We start from the raw sequence: 19,147 nt of genomic DNA, 5'->3' as shown, positions 1-19,147 counted from the left end.
AATAGTTACACTAAGTTTCAAACAGTTTAGGGTGACATTCTCAAGCGGTTATCGGTTAAAGGCTGATGAAAAGCAGTTCAGCCGTTGCAGACTTCTGAAGCTGTACACTATTTCAGGGTGATTCACTTAAGATTCTCTTTTTCATTTGGTTATTAAACAAAAATCCCCCCGCTGATAGAGCAGTCGGTAGTGCTCTTCGCTGTCACGCAGCTGGCCCGGGTTTCGAATCCCGGGATCGGTTGTCACTCAACCGGCCATGGTTTCGATTTCCGATACCGGCGTGATATAGGGGGGTTGGCGCGGGGCTAACAATCCCGCCCGTAAAAATGAAATGTTAGAAAGAGCACCAGAGATTAACATTGTCTCTGGTGCAGGCCAAGACCGCGCAGCGGTTGTAGAGCCAAATAAGAAGAAGAAGAATTAAACAAAAATGGCTTAATATTTTTCGATGGTTGAACATTTATTCGAAAGGTTCATTCATTAAATTTATGTAAAAAATACAATTTTGGTCAAATGTTCCCCAAGATCGGCTTGGCAGTAGCCCATTCGGTGGACCTATTTTTGAGTACATTTTCGATTGCGCCAGGTCGTATCTCGTTTTTGTTTTACAATCAAATGAAAAATAGAACCTTAAGTGAATTACGCCCGAGCTAGGCCACTTACCGACGATGGTGGCGAAGATGAGCACACCCGCCAAGAAGTCGGCCACGACGAACAGATACTCGGCATCGTTCTCCGGGGTGGGCGTTTCACCGATCGTGGTCAGCGTCAGCGTCGACCAGTAGAAGCTGTAGATGTACTGGCGCGAGAGGGTCAGATTTTTGGGCCCATTTATGTTGTACACCCAGTTGTCGGTGCTGAAACCGAGCGCGTAGCTGATCGCAAAGTACAGACACGCGTTCCAGTGGATGAGTACTAAAATAGCTAAAACAACCTACACAGGGGGAGAATACGTGGTGCGGTTAGATAGGTCGCGTGCCGATGGCAACTTTGCGCAACTACTTACTTTACATATCCTAAAGGCGTTCGGGTAGCCGGTGGCCGTTTCCGTCCGATCGAACCATTCCCACATTCTTGGAAGACGCAGTAACCTATTAATTCTAACTATAATTGGACACGGTAGCCGGGTGGCGGCACAGGAACTCGGCGCCCACCAGATGTAGGCGAGGTCGGTCGGCAGCATCGAGGCCACGTCGATCCACCAGCGCTGGCGGGAGAAGTAGTGCTTCCGCAGCTTCGACGCATCCCGCACCAGCAGCCCCTGCTCCAGGTAACCTGCCGAACGGAGAAGGAGTGCCTTTGAGAACCGGACTGAATGGAACTGAACCGCATCTTTGCAACTGACACAGCTACACTTGTAGACTAGTGCTCGATAATGAGTACCCCTACGGAATGCTATCTGATCCTGACCACTGTTATAAACGTCACCGATCAAGAACATTCCGTTCGCTGTGTGGAAGGTCATTAGACGTCACTGAAAGCCATGGGCTTATGCTTCTTCGGATGTTTCGAAATAAAAATAGCGAACAAGGTGCATCGACACGTGTACGATCGGATTCCGCACCCGGACATACTTCGTACAGTGCGTCATCGCAGAGTTACCGTTGGCTGGAAATTACCAGTCAGTCAGTCAGCCAGTCAGGTGATTTGAATTTTCCTTCGCCCAAAAACGACCAAGCCGTGAGTTTCAATCAGCGAAGTGCCATCTCACGGAACCCACGGAAACATCGACGGGCTAAAAAAGGAGCAAAATCGGCTCGACGGGACCCCATGGGTTCGGGGCCCACCAAATTGAGTTTCGGAGTTTGATTTGATTTATGCTATTTTTGACGGCGTGCTCGGTGCTCGGGAAATGACTCACGGTAGACCGAAGATTATGTTGCCCGGGTTCGCTGGGTTCGGCGTTCCGAGATGCATTCAGTGATTTTCAGTGCCTTTGACCCACGTGCCTTCGACTCGAGAAACTCGCTTGGATAATCAATAAAAAAGTCTCGCACATCTCGTGTGCGTCACCGGGCGAAGGCGATAAAGTGATTAATTTTTCGTTTCTCTCTGACATGGTGCTACGGGTATGATTTTACGCGGTGGTTTTAGTTGCGTTGATGGCGAAGCCGATGGAAAACATTAACGGTTGGCATCGGAACAGCCTTGGCGAAGCAAAGCTAACGTCTGCGGTTGATTGGCGCAACAAAACCACAGTCGGGCCTCGTCGGGACAAATGGAAACAGTTGTATGCCCCCCGTCGAAAGTGATTCCTTAAGCGGCCCAGATCAGCTACCAAATTGATGTGTAAGAGTTCGTCAAAACCGCTCTCTGAAGTTCATTCGGAGTAGAGATCTCAAATCAATCAATTCTATGCGAGGCTTCCGAATCCGAGAGACAACCGTGGCGTGTCTTCCGGTGTCATGAGCACCAATGGTGACTGTCAAAAACTCTTTTCTTTGATCCATTTGCGTTCGTCGATCAATAATGATGTTTTATGTAAATCGAAAAGCCGATGATTGATGTTCCCTAATCAACGGATTTGTTTCCGATGAAAAGCCCGCAGGACATGCCCGGGGGAAATGTTGGCGGAGCGGTGCAATTGGAAACAATTACACCAAATCACACCGATGTTCACCAAAAGAGCCCCTGCCTAATACCATCGATAGCTACCTAAACTATGTCCAAATCATCATAACGATTCCGAGAGATTGTCGGCGTAAAGCAACCCAAGGGGAGTGCCTGACGCGGCGACAGGCAGGCTGCGTCTCCGGACCAAGCCCGGACCAAGAAGAAAACACCGACCCGGAGGCCATTACGAGCTGACCGGAGCAACGTTTAATGAATCACTTGCCCGAGGCGAACACGAATTCTTCGACTCGCTTCGCTCCCGTTAGACAGTGGCCGGTGCGCCTTATGTGCCACGCCCGGCGGGGAGCTTCCCGGGGACGGGGCTCATCCACAATCTCAATCTCATTTTCCTAATCTTCGAAGAAAGCGCGCCCCAACAGCGCCCGGGGCCTGGTGCCTGACGCTGAAGCGAGCCCGACACGGCAGCTGACTGCCAGCAAGCAGCAAGGAACTCGACACAGCAGCGGCATAGACGAGGAGAGGCCGGCTCGGGCAGGAAATAAATTATCTGCCCAGCAATCGATTAATCTATTTTCTGGCAGGAGGCACCACATTCCGGGTGCTGTCTCTCTCTCGCTCTCCGGCGTGGCGTGACGGCCAGAATTCTTCTACAAACCAGAATCCAGCTCCAGGAACGCGTGCCAAGAGATCCCGGCCCCAAGAGGGGCCCCAGTTCGTAAGGTCCCAATTTTCCTGCTATTTGGGATCGGTTCCAACCAGTCGTGCGATCGATCGTCCCGGCGGCGGCCGGACAGCAGCCGGAAGTCAGCCGGACGTGGCGATTCGGCTATCGGAAACGCAATTGGAGAAGTTTCGGGTGTAATTTTCAAAGCCAAGCACTTCTTCTTTTGGCCGGCTTTCGGAATCCGGAAGACCGGCCAAGGATACACAGGCCAAGCCACAAATGCGTTTCCGGTAACGCAATGCTGCCAAACCAACGTGCCAGCGAAGGACCTTGACCACGGGGCACGTGCGGTCCGCGCCGTGTATGTGTATCGCCGGGTCGTGTCGCAGGATCGCCCCCAATAACGGTTGTGGGGGTAATTAAAGCAAGAGATTGCACCGAGATTACGGATAATTTGTGAGTTATGGCTCCGTTTTGCGGTGGTTTCGGTTTTCGGCTCGGCTCCGCAGTCGGAGAAGTTTATGGAGGATCTCAGTGAACCGATAGGGACTCTGGGAATGATTTAGTCGATGAACCTGCCCTACGGTAGCTGCCGTTCCGTAGTTAGACGGTGGCCATTAAGATACGTTTGACCGCTAAAAAATGAAACAGAATTCAGTGGTAAATTGGCAACACGGCTTCGTTAGCGCTAGGCAATGTCCTTTCCGGACTTGCGAATTGCACTCGCGTTTTTTTCCTGTTTGAGTTTTCAATTACCACACATCGCGTCGTCACTTACCCTCGTGACAGTGCACCAGCGTGTCGGCCAAGTAGATGAAGTCACACAGATAGTCCAGGACCCACCAGAGCACCGTGGCTTGCTTGTTCAGCTCCCAGAAGACCGCTCGCCCTATCACAAATACGATATTGTACAGTACAGCCAACGAAACGACGGACAGCCACTGGAAAAAAGGGTGCAAAAAAGGCGTAAGTGTTAGTTCGGGTTCTAGCATTCCGACAGAAGGAGATGGCAAAAAAAGACGGACAGAGAGAGAGCGAAAATAGAGGGTTAATCAAATGCAGTTACAAATTTCCGTCCCACCAGCCGGCCGGTGAAAGAAGATAATTGGGTCGGCGAGTCTTGCGAGCCCAGGGTTCCTGCCGGGTTCGCCAGCAGTCTTATCGGACACCCTTCACACACACACACGTGTGTGTCACGGAGCGGAATGTCCGAAACGCTGAGCTATGATAGCGAGTCCAGCGTCGGAGTTTGAGATACCAGCGGGATGCATCAGCTCTTCCCCGTTACTACTGTAGGTGCCGATGTAGACGACTTGTTTGCTCATCGAACCAATTCCGATGGCCCGACGGGCGGCCAGCACGAACAGGATGGCACGGGCAGCAACGACATGCGGTAATTAAAACGACCATCCGATTGCGATTGAGCGATGCCGTAGTCGTTGTTCCAGCGCAGATGATGCCGGTCGGAAGTGAAGTGGTTAGAGAACCGGTCCGAACCGGATGCCGAGGCCGAAACCGCTTGCAGCGGGAGCATAAAACTGGTAGGAAAAGTTCCCAGCCTTTAACTGGATCGTCATGTAAATGAAGCCGCTCGGTGGTTGCCTTTTCGACGCAGGTTGGAACTAAATGGAAACTTAATTTTCGGATGCATTCGAAAGTCGTGCCTCCATTTGTGTCGGGGTCAACAAAACCGCATTGTTGAAAGTTTTTGTTATTGGTTTTTCGAAAAAGCAGCGCTTCAACTACGAAACCCTCGACGAGCGTCAATATTGACGTTTTATCGTCAAATCATGGCTGCCGCAGCGTATCCAATCAGTCACTGCGCTCGGCACGCGGGCTTGAAGGACGTTCGCTGAAACGACGCCCTTGCTACGCCGTGCTATATTAATAATCAATATGGCGAAACCCGAATCACCGTAGCTGCTCGAACCGGTGGCATTACCATTAATCCTTATTTGCGCCTGGGTCGAGGAACTCCACGCGAGCTTTCAGGGCTTGCAACCCAGCCAGCCAGCGAGCGATGAAGGACGCCAAAAGTTGGCGCCCATCACACGTGTCTTCGATCTTATTACGCGGATGGGCCCGTCGTGCTCCTTTGCCCCGGAGTTTCCCGGAGCGAGTGGGCAACTGCTCATTGAGTTGCCGTGACTTCCGCCTTGTGGCACCACACACACAACGGATGTGCTTCACGGTGCATGGTGCTCGGAAGCGCAGGATCAACACATTAAACGAGCGAGACCACAGCACGGGCCGATACCGAAACGCTGAAGGCGAGGCAACGAACGAACGCACGGGCTAAGCCCGACCAGCTCTTAATTCGCTCATTATTTGCCCACCGGGACTCTCCGGCGCAGGGCGGCCGGTAGGACCTCTAGGCCGCGGGTGTTTGCTTTAGCGGACTCCTTACGCGGCGTGGAACTTGATACCGGTCGTTGCTGGGTGTTGCGGGCATCACAGCGCCATGTGGCCCGTCGCCATAGGCTGAGCAATTGAACGAACACGCTCGAAGGTCTGACTCCTGAAGCTCTGGTTTGAGCGTTCCGTGTTTTGACTACCCGGCCCCCGGCGGAACATTATAAAACAAACCGTTGCGAAGTCTCATCATCATCATCATCATCATCGTCGTCATTAGGGCAGCTCCGAGTAAGTGTGCCATTCAGCAGCTTCTATTTAATTTGCTGGCAGAGTTTGTTGCTGTTCGTTGGGAAAGTGTTTTCAATGTCGGTAAATCATCGCTTTCAACTGGCTGGCATGGCCCAATGTACTAGGTTTAACAAATTTTACCGCTTCGGTAAGATTGCTTCAGGTTGTGAGCAACATTGCAAGCTCAAATGGAAACGTTTTTCTTGAGTTTTTGTTTAATTTTCAGACGATATTTGCACCGTTCTGAGTCGGTTTGTTTCTTTTAGTTCCTTCCGACAACGTTTCAATTTATCACAAACATTTACTTATTTTACGTCAATGGATGAAAGAAAAACTCAAGGAGCATCGAGCACGATGTCACACACGACGCGATTCCTCAAAGTCGAACACCCGACGACGAACAATGGAAGCTGTGTGATAGTGATTACGAAAAATGTGTTGCCTTTTTAAAGGCTAGCTTCATAATGACTATCTTGTTGAAGTCTTGGTCGTTATTGGCGAAATACTCTAGCAAGCTATTTTTACAATCTTCTTTTGATCTCAATCTACGATCTTCATTTGATTCTGGCCGTTTCTGGTCAATCGCTAACATCAAACGGGTCAGTTCTTGACAGTAGAGATCTTAATGTAGTGTTCGAACACATGGAAGCAACTCATAATAAATCGTTCCTTCCAAATCCCACCATGTACCCTTTAGATCCTTTCTAGCCTTTCTAGGTTCTTCACCACATTTGACCACGAACGTGTTCACCAAATTCTGCAGATGGGACCCGGATCATCGCGCAAATCATCGGAAAATTTAGAATGAGATGAGGCACGCCGGAAGCAGCTCGTATTTGTATATAATTGAATCCTATTCATTCCAAGCGTGTCCCTGTGGCGTGTCCATTCCTACCGCGTCCCTAGCGACTACAAATACAAGTATAATCAAAATGTAATCCCAAGAAACATGATGACATATTACTTCATAATTAAAAATTTATAGTGTAACACAAACACACCCCCACCCCCTTAACCCCCGCTGATAGAGCAGTCGGTAGTGCTCTTCGCTGTCACGCAGCTGGCCTGGGTTTCGAATCCCGGGATCGGTTGTCACTCAACCGGCCATGGTTTCGATTTCCGATACCGGCGTGACAGGGGGGTTGGCGCGGGGCTAACAATCCCGCCCGTAAAAATGAAATGTTAGAGAGAGCACCAGAGATTAACATTGTCTCTGGTGCAGGCCAAGACCGCGCAGCGGTTGTAGAGCCAAATAAGAAGAAGAACACAAACACACACACACATATCGTTATCGTCATGAATCTTCGTCCTTATCGTACCTATCCTTGGGTTCCTTCCGTCCGTGATCTTGGCACCCTAGTCATTTGGGCGATCTCGATCTTGGTTTGTTGCTGTCCTTAACGTTTTTTTTCAAAATCTGGTCAAGATTCCTTGCGAAAGGATCGAAATTGCGCGATTTCTGAACCTTGAAAAACATGTCTCGGCTCACCAACGGGTCATCAGTCAGGCGAGCATGAAATGGATACGACAAAGCCGTCAATCGATTCGATTGCTACCGAGCCGTACCAACCCGTACGGGTTCGGAAGTCGGAAGCTCGCGGCTCACCCAAGGGTCCTTTGCCCACGCGCGCGCCGTGATACGTTCCGGGGTTAGGTTGGGTTGGGTTTGTTTTGTCGTTTTCCCGATTAAAACCCGCTCGCAGCCATATAACGATGGAGCACACGTGCACCGGCGCATAGCGTCACCTGGCGGGCGGCCATACTTTCGCCTCGGCTCCACATTACTAATATCGACAGTGACTGACAATGTGTGAGTCGCACCACTACTGCAACGCGTAACGTTCGATGGCCAGTTTGGGTCAAACGGGCAAAACCGGGGAACGCTGTTTTTATCTGCTGCGATCTGCGTCCCAAATTCATAAAGGATTAACCGAGCAGGACGAAACGGATAACCGGCCTTTTTGTGGTTTTGGTGTTCCACCGAAAGTTTTACATTGCCCGGCCTCTGACATAGCGGACGCATGAATTTGAAATCTCGACGTGCGGAGCCATGTAACGTACCGGAAGCCGGCTGTCTGTGGTTCGTGGTTTTTGATTGGATAGCCTTCGGACGGCGGAGAAATGCTGATTGCGCTGTCACATCGGTTCCTATCAGCGCGTGAGCGCACACATAATTCATGCTCACGATCTTTCTGCCAAGATGGACACTTTAACCGACCGGCTGGAACCGTAGAACGTCGTGGTAATGGGGCGGAAAATATTAAACCCACCAAGGGGCGACAAAGGGGCGATAGAGAAAGCGCCACCGTCCGCTTCAATTAATCGAAATTAGTTCAACCGAATGGCAGAATGGCAAACCAATTACCACGATTTCAAATTCAAATTGCTCGCAATCAAGCTGCAACCAGATGCTGCTGCTCATTTGCGAAGAACGCGCCACAGCATGTCCTACTGGGTTTCCCGGTGCACCCGCTGAGGACAACGGAGCCGACGGCCCGTCGGCAAGGATACGACCTCCGGAAGGATACGAAGACACGGCGAGAGCAAGAGAAAGAGAGGGACGGGGCCCAGCTACTTACCCGATAGTGCGACGGAAGGGACGGATCGACCGACAGGCGGCTGCAGACACCGTCGGACGGGACGGCCTGCGGGGCGACGCAGCCGGCCTGATGCAAGCGGGTGTCGGAGGTGGCGGACGCGGCGGAGAACTTGTCCAGGAACTGGTCGGGCGGCTTCGAGCGGCCCCGTTTCGATATCCTACAGCGGAGCGCGTTCAGCGAACGGCGCAAGGACGACAGCTTTCCTCGGCGTCCGGCGGTCGGTTCCTGGGAATGGAAGAACACGGTAGTAAATGAGTGAAAATCCGAAGCGAGCGAAAACAAAGGGACCGAAAGTGTGCGCTTCCGGTCAACGGAAAATGGTGACGAAGTAAATTGTAACCCCCGGGGCCGACCCCGGGCGCGGCCGTTGGTTCGGCTTTTAATCGGCGACCGAGGAACGAGCGCAGGCGGTGGGCAGGGTTGTTGGTGGAAAATTTATCGTCAAACAATGGCCGCAATGTGGCCGCACCACTTCCGGTGGCCAATTGAATCATAAAGTGTGTTGTTTCGTTGCTTTCCACCGGTTGCGGTGTGAATAAAATATGGAGCCTTCGGATGGGAAATCCGGCGACGGAAACTTTGGTGGAGCGATGGTGGATCAATTATTAATCGATGGGCAACTGTGGGGATTACTAATTCCCGTGGAAACCGTTCTTGACCGTTACGGAGTTTTGAGACAATGTCGTGGCAAAGTTTTCCGAAAGGAAACAATTTTATTTAATTGGACTCAGTTTTTTCTTTAATCTTATAGCAAAGCAACTTTGTTATAAGTTCGATTGAGTGCCGTTCCGGTCAGTGCCGTAGGGATCAACATATTGAAACACCAATCGAAGCCACTGGCCGGACCATGGGTAACCCAGTTATTGAGTTTAAAATTAATCGATAATTTAATTCCATGTCGAAGATGGTGGGCCGGAGCACCTGTCGGTGCCTGTCAATACCTCCCCCAGAAAGGGTACCGCCGGCACTGACACCGGCCCGAAGTTCGGCTTGAGGTTTGTCATAAATTTCTTCCGACGCAGCACGTCCCACTTGCGGCCTGGCTCGGCCGCCTCGCCCGCCTCGTGACCTCCACGCGGCGATCGATGTGGACGTGTTCGGAATAAATGGTCTTGAACTTCAAAAACCACACCACGACGGTATCCGTCACCAGCACCAGAGACCAAGTTCAATCGGAGCGTAGGTAGCGAAGACCTCGGTTTGTCGCCTGACGGCAACTAAAACACGATGCCGATGGGGGTGATTACTTCACCTTGCTTCACTTGCTAACGCAATCGGCCAGTGTTCGTCTCAGTAATAGGCGGGTCCCGTGTCGGGTCGACCCGACACGAAGCTTATGAATTTATGCATGCATGGCGCGAGAGGAATGCACGAGCCACGTCACGGTGCTACTCAAACTATGCTGCAGGAATGCACACGTTTGATTGATGATTCCATTAGCGCCGGAATCAGTATCTTCACGATGAGTAATGGCGCTCGTCGGTGATTGATACAGCCAACGGGTTCAAACAGGAAAACTGTTTGCTTTAATATTAGTTAGCAGCATATTTAGCATGTTTTGGACGGACACTTTTACTATCCTAGCACTCTGCGGAGGTGTGGATACTCCAATGAATTAATGGCCATCGCAATCACTTGATTAGGTACGCTCAATAACGTTTGATTACCTTGCCGTTCCATTGGACCATCGGAGTAGACAGACCAGACGCTTGCGAATGAGTCGTCTGGCGAGACTACCGAAGTGAGTCGATCGAAAAAAAAGGCAGCGAAGCAGTTGCTCGCGCCTCATTAGTGTCATTAGTTAAGATCGTCCAACGGATTCCTCGGATTCGTTCGGAACAGGTAGCGTTCGGAAGCCGATTGCGCGGTACCCGAGGTAGGACCTCCTTTCCAATTTTTTTTTTGTAATTTTACTTCTTCACTTTGAAGTGTCCCCCTTTCGGGACGGGACACCATTATCCAACCGGGCGTAAGTGATTTTAGTGTGATAAACATTTCATTAACCCACCATATTCCATTATGGAGTGGTCGGGTCTCTCACCAGCTTCTCGGCCACCAGCAGAAGCAGCAGCTGAAGAATGGTTCTCGAGAATGGCGCGAAAAGTTGTGCGCTAATTGAAACCCGGGTTGAACTCCATCGGCGAGAAAGTTTCTCCGGAAGTCGCAACTTCCCGACCCGGTCAAACTTTCTTCGAGCGACGGAGGCCAAAAATTGGCGAACAGAAACAACAACAAAAAGTTACACAACCGATACAAACCGAAGCACTAAAAGCATTAAGGGACCGAGCCCGAGTCTGAAGCTCGCAGTTATTGATCGGGCTGATGGTGGGAACCTGGTGGCAAACCTCGGGTTACCGGTTACCGGTGGCCATTTACTATGGACAGAACAGACGGGATCTTCCGTAACGCGCAGATCGGATGCAGTTTTGTTTTTTGTCCAGCAACAGCTTTCATTGAGCGTGCACGGGCGGAACATCCATCCATCGGAACACGGTATTAGCATAAATTTGTTTAATTTTAACACGGCCCAACGGCTCACTTTGCATACCATAATTTTGTCAGCTTAATTGGTGGGGGAGCGGCATTTCTCAGCGACGACCACCGACCACTCACATCCGCGGTGCGTCTTCAGCCGCGGCAGAGCGCCCTGCCTTACTGCCTGCCTTCAAGGCACATCGCTCGGCGTGCCGTCAAGAGGAAGTGACCGCACCGAGGGGGGGCGAGGGCCGGTATGCCCTTGATGTGGTCGGTTCACGATCGTCGGCAGGCGACGGTGGGCCAACGATAAGCCGGCGAGGTAAGCTGCCTAGGCAGGCAGGTGCTGCTACTATTCGCAGTCGTGTTGGTGTTGCTCCGATCCCCGATGCTTCATAATCGGAAGCCCCTTGGCCACTACCCCCATAACCACCCGCCGACCCACCCACCCGCACTTCGTTTCAGTGTCACTTCGGTTGATAGTCGAAGATGTAAATACAAATTGATAATAAAAACGGAGAGGCCACCGGTGCTCGGGAGGTTAAATGTGGAACACAACGGCGCGACTCGCGCGTAACAATTTACAATTTACTTGACAAAAGCCCAGCCTGGTTCTTAGATTCCTGAATTAAGAATCAGGTGGACTTCAGGTTCGAGTCAGCTTTGTTTACTCGTCTGAAAGCTTCTATCATGGCCAAGCTTTCTTGAGTGTGTTCCGCATTCAGAGCACCACTTCTAGCACGCGAATCGATGGGCGGGGGCCTTCCAATTCGATCCGGCCGCCCCTCCCACAGGAAGACACACAGGTCCTCCAGCCGTGCCATCTTCGAACGAATAATTCAAACAAAAATGGCGCGCGTGACTTTCGGAAGCCACGCGAGAAGCCAAGCCACGGCGGTGGGTGACGTCCGCCGAGCACGACGCACACTTCGGCCGGCCGAACGAACGCCAGAAACGGATGCGCGCGCGCCCAGGGGGTTGTTTACCAGCCGGCAGCCACTGGCCGTGGCCAAGAAAGCAGGCAACTGGCAACGAACGGAGCGGCGGCGGCAGCGGTGGCGGCGGTAATTATCCAATAAATTGTGACGACCCGGGTCGACACCCGCGGCGGAAGGAAGTGGGACCTGGGTCTTCTGGGAACACCGTTTCGATCGAGCGCGTACATTTCGGTGAGGGTGAGCTAGTCCTAGTCGGACCCCGATACCCCGGTATCGAGTGTTGCGATGAAGATACTGGCCGCAGGGCCCTTAATGTTGTGTTTTGATAGAAAAGCATGTTGGGCCAACAAATTGCGCAATTTGCATAAGCGCAATGGAGCCATCGGAGTGATGGGAGTTAATTTGTCTTACGACGAATCGGCATCTTTGGCATTGGCGTTCGATGCGAGTTCTACACGGCAGGTGTGAAAATATGTCGCATTTTGCATATATTTTTATCACACGCTCCATTGATGGGTCTTTAATTTATTATCTCTTCGTATGTGGGCTTTCTGTGTTGAACATGTTTCATTTGACCTTTTTTAATCATAAACAGTCTTCTCGTTGCGTTTGTTTTATAATATTTATCACTGTTTAATGATGATTTCCCTTATTTAGCTTACAATTTCATTCGTTTACTTTATTTAGTAACAGAATTTATTTATTTAGGAATCATTTGCTTATGTTCTGTTTTTCCCCAATTTTCTAATCCTAATTTCAGAACAACACATAACTCGGCATCAGCTGAGCCGATGGCGGCCACATTGAAACATTCCACCAGGAATAAGGGTTGGAACAATTTTGAACGACATTGAAACGTCGCCAACCATTACCAATCATCCCCACCGGGGGTGGTAGTGGTGGTCCCACCGGATCGTGCAGTCCCTGAGACACGAACACCGGGACACTCCTCGCACAGCGCAGCGCACAAACAAAGCTACCGAGCGGGGAGTAATTAAGCCACAAACGGCTTCAACGGCGGCACTGGCCAGGGTGTGGGTGTCTAACGCACACTGACCCCCCCGCGCCCCGTGGTCCCTCAGTGTTGTCCTTCTGCATTCCCTGCGGCCATTGAATCAACACCCAAACCCAGCCGAACCGAACGTTAACCCTTGTGCTCACGGCACGGTCGGCCGCAGATCGAGGACCGCCGGTTTCGTGGTGCAAGGGGGAAAATGACCATTTTATTTGTAACCCCAGCGACCCCCCCCCCACCCAGTCGCTGTGGGTCGAGGTCGGGTCATTAGGCCAAACGATCGTTTTGGGGGGAGGTGTTGGGCGGCGCTCGGCTCGGGCTCGGGGGAAAAACCAATTGTTAAGCGATGAACAGGAAGTTAATTACTGGTCCTCCGGGGCGCGGAACACGGTTCTCGTCTTCGGGGAAGCGTCTTCGGGGCGAGTCGCGGAAAGGAAGTTCAACGAAACCAGTGCCAAGCCTTGAACTGGCCGCTTCGCGCCAGTGCAAAGCGGATCGGCCACTCCTCGCAAAAGGGTTTTCCCGCGGCGCGCGGTCAATATTTACCTTCGGCCGGCGCGAGGACCCAGCGCGAGGACTTGACCTTCGGACAGGCGTCACTGGACAGGCGCGAAAAATGAAAAAAGCAGAAACGAGGCGCTGGTAGCTGATTGGCAATCAACTATAAATTCATCAACCATCAACGACAACAACCTGTTAGTGTCATGCAAAATCGAGGGTCACACTAGGCCACTGCGCCGTCAAGAGTGCGAGAGTGAGTGAGAGAAGGAACCAGCTCGGTGTGTTTGCTCGCTGTTTGCCGTTATTTGCGCCCATAGAGCATGGCCCGTCCGACCGACGACGGGCCCAGCGTGGTGACTGGTTTCAATGCTAGAAAGGTCGTAAAAATAAATTACAAATTGTTGCACGGCGGGCACGGCACGCTTCCGATGCGACAACCCGATCGGAGCATAACGAGCATACACGCGCTGCCACAACAGGTGGCCCACCGGCCACGGAGGTGGTCAGCGCCAGGCGATCGATAGCTCTTGAATTTATGCTGATCGCTGCACACGTGACGCGGCGCCGGTGGCCTTTGCCAAGTTAATGCAAACCGTTTGCCGTTTTATTTGCCACGAAGTGTGCATAATTTGCGCACGACTGTTACGGCTTATCGTGCTTTGTTATACATCCCCTCCCGGGGGCCGCAGCTTGGCGACGGTTTGGTTCGGAATTAATGAGCTTCCATGTTTCGCTTTCAATCACACCACGAAAGATTACCCCTTTTCGTCCATTCCAATGTCATTCAGCTCATTCACTTTAATAAGGATTTAGCTTTTAAATGTGATCATCTTTTTAAGAGCAACCATTCTGAGCTCAGTGTAATAAAAACATCAGAAATTCATTGAAAATGCGACTGTCTTTTCTGGCGAATGAAACAAAGTTAGATACATTTCCACACCAGGCGAATGATACCAAACTCCAGGAAAAAAAGTGCGAAACATGTAAGACAAACATTTCGATCCCTCGATGCTGGAGTTTCTCGAAAACGAAAGCAACAACCCCAGCTCGGGTCCGCTCGACTGTTGGCCGCCGTCAAGGATCAAGCGCTCGATGCCGACGGCAGAAGAAAAGCAGAAAAATGGCCTCCACGAAAGCGGAGCCCTCGTCCGGAAAATTCCTATTACGCGTGAAGCTGAAAAATGTGCTCATCGATTATTATGGAAATAATGCGCGCTTCCCGAGAGCCCGGCCTGGGCTTTGGAAATGCAAATAAAGCCCTTGACTTTGCACGGCCCCCCTTCGGTGTGTGTGTGCGCGCGTGAAGGCGAGAAATTGTCGGAAGGACACAAAAACAACAACGGTCCGCATCAGGGGCCCGCCCAAGAATGGGAGCACGGAGCATCCCGGAGCACGGAGTGAGTGAGTGTGGCGCGAACAGTTTTGCCTCCATCCCATGTTTGCGTGCGCTCCGTCCGTCCGGATGTGTCCTTCGGTGGTCGAGGGCGAACCTCGGTGGCCCCGGTGGTTGACTGTCGGCAGCCGTCGGCTGATCATGTGGCTTCGCGGCACAAACAGTGCCTCTGCACGGTCCTTTTTGATGCCTTCTCCGTTTTTTTTTGTGGCCATTCTCTCGCGTTTCCTCATTTTTGATTTAAGCCACTATAGCCACCACCATGGTACCATCTTGCCACGTATCCGGTGGAAAACGCGGGACACACAAAATGGAGCAAAAAAAAAACCCGGTGGGTGAGTGGAAAAACAAAGGAAGACTTACGCGCCGGATGAGATGGTTGAAATTGAAAAATGACACCAATCCCTGTCGGGTGGGCGATAAAAAATGTGTCCCTCCCATTGGCTAGGGGCAGCTTGCGCAGTTTTAAAGTCGCAACGGAGTGCAACTAAGCCCGCATACCATCCCATAACTTTCAGGAACTAATTTGACGGGAATCAGAGTTTAGTACCATTCATCTTTTGTTGTAATAACCCAACAGGGGGTTAGGAATTTAAATCGACGCGCAGCTAACATTAAAGTTTCATGAGGTCACGGAGCTCAAATTGCGGTGAACACTTCCCTTAGGTCCGTCGCCCGAATCTTCGTAGCGGAAACTCGGCGAATGGAAAGTCGACGCCACCTTTCCTTAGAATGGTCGTTCGCTCGATTACCGTGGGCGCATTTGCATCGCGGAGTTTCGAAGGGCCTGTCATTTCAATAACCGTGGCCCGTGTCATAAGCATATGTGAGCGCCTAGGGCGCCACACTCCGGCCACAAGCTAGCCCGAGCCATGGTGAGGCAAAACTTCTAATTGAATCAGAAAACTTTTCGAACACCGCTCCGGGATAGTTTTCCCCATTTTGCGCCAGAATCATAACACTGTGGGAACTGTGCGATGAATGCGAGTAACTTTGGTCCCAGGTTACGCCAGATTACGGGCTTTCGGTTTTTAATTTGAGAGCGAGTTGTTGGAATGCTTTTAAAAATGGACGCATGAAATAACCCCTAAAAAGAGGTGTCTGCAGAGGTTAGAAATGTTGCACGTTGGCTGTTTATGTTATTTGCACGAATCGGGGGAAACAATAAAATCCCGGGCGCTGGGATCATGACACGACTGCGGAACGTCCCTTTCGGTGGAAATGAATTGCCCGACAGAGCGCAGCTGGAAGTGACTGCAATGACTGCCATAACCCGACTCGACTCGGACCCGTAACGATCATACTTTAGCCACCGCCCGCTTCCGATTCCGCTGATGATGACTTGACATCTCATCTGCCACCGTCACGCGTACAGTCCGAAAGGCGGTCGGTCCGAGCACTTCCGGCATCGGTTCTGGGCGGCAGATTTCAGGATCCTTACTGTCACATTTTCGCCCTCGAGCACGAAGGCATGATTCGTAAATTCACTGTAAAATGTGGCGTCCTGCGGGAAACTTTTTACACGCCCATGGACCGGGTAAAAAGGGGTCATCCGCAGGAGTGGCAAAATCCGGTGGCATGCCGGAACAAAACATCTCTTTTAAGTGCAGCGAGATGAGCGGCGCACCGAGTGGCGCTGGCGCTGTTCGAAGCTGGTTAAATTTGAAATGATTTACGATTATGGCGAGCCAGTCGGTTCCCGGTCAGTCGGTTGGCCCGGCCAATCCGTTCGTCTGGGAGCGGGCCAATCCTAGATGGACCATAGTTTCTACTTTCGTTCGGTTCCAGCGGTTCCCGGTTTTCTTCGAGGCCCTCTTTTTCTGCCTGTATCCGCTCGATCGTTTTTCGGGGGCCACTCGAAACATTCGGCCAATCGGCCCGTGGAAGGCGGTGGCATCGCGTGATATGTGTTTCTTTTTGACCCTTCGTAACATAAAGAATTTAGTTGTCTCACAAAAACTCATGCATCGCGTCTCGATCGAGAGCATGCCAAACTGGCCGACCAAAGTGGCCCGATAGCACCAGCAAAAGGACGAGAGCTCTCCAATCGGCCACTACAGCGAAAAGGGGAGCAAAAAAGTTGTTTTCCAAAGAGCTTTTCCGCCGGAGATAAGTGCAAGGGAGAGTATTCGGGAAAAATTGAAAACCACTCGGCAAATTGTTGACCATTCCGGCCGCCGTAGTTCGAGAGATTGATTTTAGAGTTGATACAGGAGCACCGCACCGCGGCAGAGGCGTAAGTAAATCTTTATTTGCTCACCGGATTTCGAGTCCGCATCGATGGCACTTTTAGCGTGAAGCTTCCTGGTGCTCCATTTCTGTTTTTGAAACAAATATCAGAGCTTTTTCCGTTCAGATTTCTAATCACTTGTTTATCATCGCGGAAAATTGTTGTAACGTCGAGAGTCGACTCAAAATAAGCTACCAAATGAAAACTGGCACGCCACTCGAATTCGATCAAATGGAAAACCCGAGCGAAAAAACCCGTTAAAAACGTTCAATTAAAAGCAGTAAACCAAAGCCACGGAAGCGCCCGACGACCGTTCGGGACCGAGATCCAATTCATCACCCGTCCGGTGGCAGCGATGGCTAGGGCTTTCAACTCAACGCCAACCACCCACCCGTGGAGCGGACGCCCCCAAGCCACGATCGTCGCCGCTCCCGAGGCGCCGTTTTGGCGCCCAAAAAATCGATGACCAGCGCGTTTCCGGTTCCAAGCGCGCAGTTTATTCACCGCAAGTCGCCGGCACAAACCGCCGGTGACGAGCAAACCGCAAACAATTGTCCTTCCCTTCCGGACCGCCGGTGAATCCGCTCATCCTGGTGGGGGCGGTGGTGGTGGTGGCCACAGCTTTTTTGCCCGACACCGATACCATCGCCGTCGATTTCGGTACTATTTGCTCCGTGTCCACTCGAACACAATTAACGCCGGACGACATATTGGAACCGATTTGTTTGCGCAAATTTCCCGCCGGGTGACACAAATGAGAAGAGACACGGATAGAATGATGACGCGAGTGAGAGAGGGAGAGAAAGTGAGAGAGAGAGGTGAGCGAGTGGGCAAATAATTGGAACCGGGACTGGACCAATATTTCCCTACCAATATTCGGCACGGAACGCACGAACTGATTTCATCGATTCGCGGCGAGCGACGAAAGCCCACTCCCTACGCCCGCCCGGTGCTTGTTTGCGGACGAATTATATCTAGGCTTGGCTTTGGGCCACGGCCCAAGCACAAGCCACGGCGACCCGGAGTACGGCGACGTTCAGACGCCCGAAAGTCTCGCACTCGATGCTCGAAATAATTTCCAACCTACCCACCCCGCCCGCCAGCCGGAGTGTGGCCACCCCCCGTGGGTGGGTGCGAGGGTGGCAAAAGTTCACTGTCCCTCCCCGTCGTGTCCCTGCGCGTGTCCCCACTGGAACGGGGTCTTTGGGGGGTGCCACCAAAGCCGAGTCGCAAACAGCGGAACATTAATCTTCATCAGAAAGGATCAGCTACACTCTCCTTCGCTGGCTGCTAAGTGTGCGTGTGTGTGTAGGTATGTGTGTATGTGCACGGGCCAGGAAGCTGCCAGGGAAAATGAAAAGTCTGCTCGCCGGCGATAGCGGTGGTTGCGGACCGATCGTACGGCTCGGCCGAGATTAGTAGTGAAGTGGCAGCGAACGAGAGAGAGAAAGCTCAGACTTCCGGTTGGCCACAACTTTCGGAGCTGAACATTCATTGGCTTCCATATCGAGTGCCTCGGTCGCTTCGGAGCGAACGAGCGGGGTTCTTTCTGCTGATTTGCAGACGGATCCTTGCCGAGGTGGGTTGACGTGGGTGAAATTATGTTATTATCGGATGGACGGGGATGGAATCGACACCTAGCCGCCGTACCTCGAGAGATGGCGGCAAATCGGATATCTATCGCGCGCTGCCAAACGGATACGATATACTGGCGAATCAATGACGACTGGAAGGTAGAAACTTTGAAGGAAAGATTGATTCGCCGCTAATTGAATGGCATTTATCTAGAAACCTACAACATTTCACGCTCTGACGGCCGCTGAATCGCTCGCATTCCCAGCTCCAAACGGCTGTGCGCGGGTTGGATTTGCTTTCAGGAACTTCCGAAACACCAAATGTTTTTAGCAGAAAATTGATTCAAAATAACAGGGGATCAACTGTTGAAACTATTGCATAACTTCAGGCGTTCTTGGATCTTTTCGGGGGCTTTCCTCTCTTGATGATGAAGCTTTTAAGCAAAGCATTTATAGAATGTGCTGCTAGAGAACATTATTTATAACAATTGTGAATAGATTGGTTAAAAATTCTCCTAAGGTGTCTCGAGTCACGAGAGT

The 19,147-nt window shown here is 51.5% G+C and overlaps 1 protein-coding gene across 1 annotated transcript in view; it reads right to left on the bottom strand.

Moving 5' to 3' along the window:
• LOC128270905 (cyclic nucleotide-gated cation channel subunit A) overlaps positions 1-19,147 on the bottom strand; it is a 30,636-nt gene that overhangs the window by 6,629 nt on the left and 4,860 nt on the right. The window contains exons 3-6 of the mRNA XM_053008330.1: positions 8,461-8,706; positions 4,017-4,179; positions 1,007-1,275; positions 664-934 (exon numbers count right to left, since the gene is read on the bottom strand). Coding sequence (XP_052864290.1) covers positions 664-934; positions 1,007-1,275; positions 4,017-4,179; positions 8,461-8,706 — 949 coding nt within the window. The remainder of the gene's footprint in view (positions 1-663; positions 935-1,006; positions 1,276-4,016; positions 4,180-8,460; positions 8,707-19,147) is intronic.

The sequence above is a fragment of the Anopheles cruzii genome, chromosome 3 (assembly GCF_943734635.1).
Source record: "Anopheles cruzii chromosome 3, idAnoCruzAS_RS32_06, whole genome shotgun sequence".
NCBI classification, from domain to species: domain Eukaryota; kingdom Metazoa; phylum Arthropoda; class Insecta; order Diptera; family Culicidae; genus Anopheles; species Anopheles cruzii.
This window is presented reverse-complemented; position numbering and strand designations above follow the sequence as displayed.